Source organism: Salpingoeca rosetta (assembly GCF_000188695.1).
Source record: "Salpingoeca rosetta unplaced genomic scaffold supercont1.22, whole genome shotgun sequence".
In the NCBI taxonomy this organism is placed as follows: Eukaryota; class Choanoflagellata; order Craspedida; family Salpingoecidae; genus Salpingoeca; species Salpingoeca rosetta.
In genome coordinates, this window is record NW_004754912.1 from 765,507 (window position 1) to 768,006 (window position 2,500).

Below are 2,500 nucleotides of genomic sequence, written 5' to 3' on the forward strand. Positions count from 1 at the left end.
TGTCTGTCTGTCTGTCTGTGTGTCTGTGTGTGTGTGTGTGTGTGTGTGTGTGTGTCTGTGTCTGTGTGTGTGCAGGCGGATATTGACAAATTGTGCATTCACACGCGTGTCGTGCCATCACCCACCCGAAACGTGTCATCAAACTTGGTCGTGTCGCCGTAGTCAAAGATGAGAGCGCGCCCTGCTCGCGTCCAGTCGGCAGTGGTTGCGCGCATGACAGTAATGGCAGTAATGGCAGCGATGAGACCGTGCTGATGTGAACCGACTATTGACGCGTGTCGGTCAGCATGTAACTCCAACGTTGTGTAGAGACTGGCAGCACTGTCTCAAACAACGAGCCACGGTCTACACACAAACGGAATCCATAGAAATACCCCACACACACACACACACATCACACATCACACACACGAACGCACGCACGCACACATCACACACGCGAACGCACGCACGCACACATCACACACGCGAACGCACACGCACACATTACACACACACACGAACGTATGCACAAACGCACCGCCCATGGTGCTGGTTGCGAGCGTGTGTGCGACGAGCTCTGCCTGTTCCATCGCCTCAAACGAGACCTCCCCGACATCGCCGACCCGAGCCGTGCGCACGAGCGGCAGCGACGCGTACAGCTGCACATGAATTGTGTTGTACCGTGTTGTGTGTGTGTGTGTGTGTGTGTGTGTGTGTGGTGTGTTGTGTTGTGTTGTGTTGTGTTGTGTTGTGTTGTGTTGTGTTGTGTTGTGTGGTGTGTGTGTGTGTGTGTCGTGTGTCGTGTGTGTGTGACATACAAACACATACATACACCTTGTACATGACCGCTGCAGAAACGCCACATCACATGGAGCTGATCTCACCTTGGACTGGACAGTTTCCTTTGGAGACAGCACGAACCTGCGCAGACACTCGAGTGTACGTGAGCCAATACAGCGAACAACAACACGTGACATCACCATACATCCCCATACACACCACTGCCGTCACCATCGCCACACGCAACCGTGATTGCCACCGCCACTACCACCACCACCATCCTTGTCGCCATGGACTGACCGCAGCTGATGTGGCGCTTCGTCACACACGTCAACCATCCGCTCACGCCAACTGCACATCATGGTGACGGTGAAGAGAGCGTGGATGTGTGCGTGTGTGTGGTAAGTTGGTGCGTGGGTGGTGGGTTGAAGATAAGTTCTGTCTCGCGTACCTCCATACACACAAGAACGCACACGCACGCACGCACGCACGCACACGCCACCGAACACACAGCACACTCAAGTACGCGTGTTGCCAGGCGTTTACCCATCTTCCGTCAGCTGGAACTGGTGTGTTGGCATTGTGTCAAAGAACTCGTGTGCATCTAAAGCAAAGACAAACGCGGGCACCCAACAAGCGCAGCATTGAGGGTCAGTGATACTGTGCAACATATAATGCATCACGCGCTGATCTTCCGCGCACACAATAAACATAATGGCCAGCACTCTTCTGCACACATACTGGATGCAATGAATGTACTAGCTCACACACTCTCCCACACAATGCGCAATGGGTGCGTGTTTGCATGCGTACAGAGGAAGGTGAAGCCGGGTAGTTTTGGAAGGGCCCACTGGTGACCGTTGTAGTGCCATGTGCAGATGTCAGGCAGAGTGCTTGATGCAGGAAGCCAACACACATATGCATATGTATGCACCCAAGCCCACACTAACGCGCGCGCACACGCACACACACACACACACACACACAAGTCCACGAGTAGACACAAAGGCAATCATACAAGAAGCACACGTGCGCACATACAGTTACAACAGCACACACACACACACACGGAGTTACAACAGCACACACACACACACACACACGCACACACACACAAACATACAAACACACAAACAAACACACACACAAACAAACACACACAACTGCGCACGGAGTGACACTCACCAAGTGCCGATACCAGTGGAAGTTGATGCCGGCGTGGCCCCGTCCCGTCAAGTATTCCTCGTTGCGTGTGAGATCGACGTTGCTCAGGTCTGGCGCCTGCCCGCACCCCAGTGTCTCGTACTGCTGCTGGCTGCATCACGGTCATGGTGACCATTGTGGCCGTGGTCGTGATGGTCGTGATGGTCGTGGTGATTATGGTGAGGGGATGTCGCATACAAGGTTGCCGTGTCAGGTGATGCACAGTGATGGCGTGGTAACAAAGCAAGCGTCCCTGACGACACAGTGAGTATTGCATCGCTTGACGCGTCCACACACACACACACACACACACACACACACACACACACACACACACACACACACACACACACATACACACACGCACACACACACACATACACACGAACCTCATGACGGGGCTTGCTTCGACCAGGTGCACGTCAGTGACCACATTCGCCTCCTGCTTTGTCAGGGACGTAAAGCTCTGCGCACACACGCACACAGAACGTACGTGCTGAGGGTCACTGGCGATAAGGGCGTTCAAGCACACACA

At 53.9% G+C, this 2,500-nt stretch overlaps 1 protein-coding gene across 1 annotated transcript in view; it reads right to left on the bottom strand.

Moving 5' to 3' along the window:
* PTSG_07416 (uncharacterized protein) overlaps nucleotides 1-2,500 on the bottom strand; it is a 4,935-nt gene that overhangs the window by 1,340 nt on the left and 1,095 nt on the right. The window contains exons 5-12 of the mRNA XM_004990859.1: nucleotides 2,355-2,431; nucleotides 1,948-2,077; nucleotides 1,576-1,612; nucleotides 1,309-1,366; nucleotides 1,063-1,113; nucleotides 867-903; nucleotides 521-641; nucleotides 126-181 (exon numbers count right to left, since the gene is read on the bottom strand). Coding sequence (XP_004990916.1) covers nucleotides 126-181; nucleotides 521-641; nucleotides 867-903; nucleotides 1,063-1,113; nucleotides 1,309-1,366; nucleotides 1,576-1,612; nucleotides 1,948-2,077; nucleotides 2,355-2,431 — 567 coding nt within the window. The remainder of the gene's footprint in view (nucleotides 1-125; nucleotides 182-520; nucleotides 642-866; nucleotides 904-1,062; nucleotides 1,114-1,308; nucleotides 1,367-1,575; nucleotides 1,613-1,947; nucleotides 2,078-2,354; nucleotides 2,432-2,500) is intronic.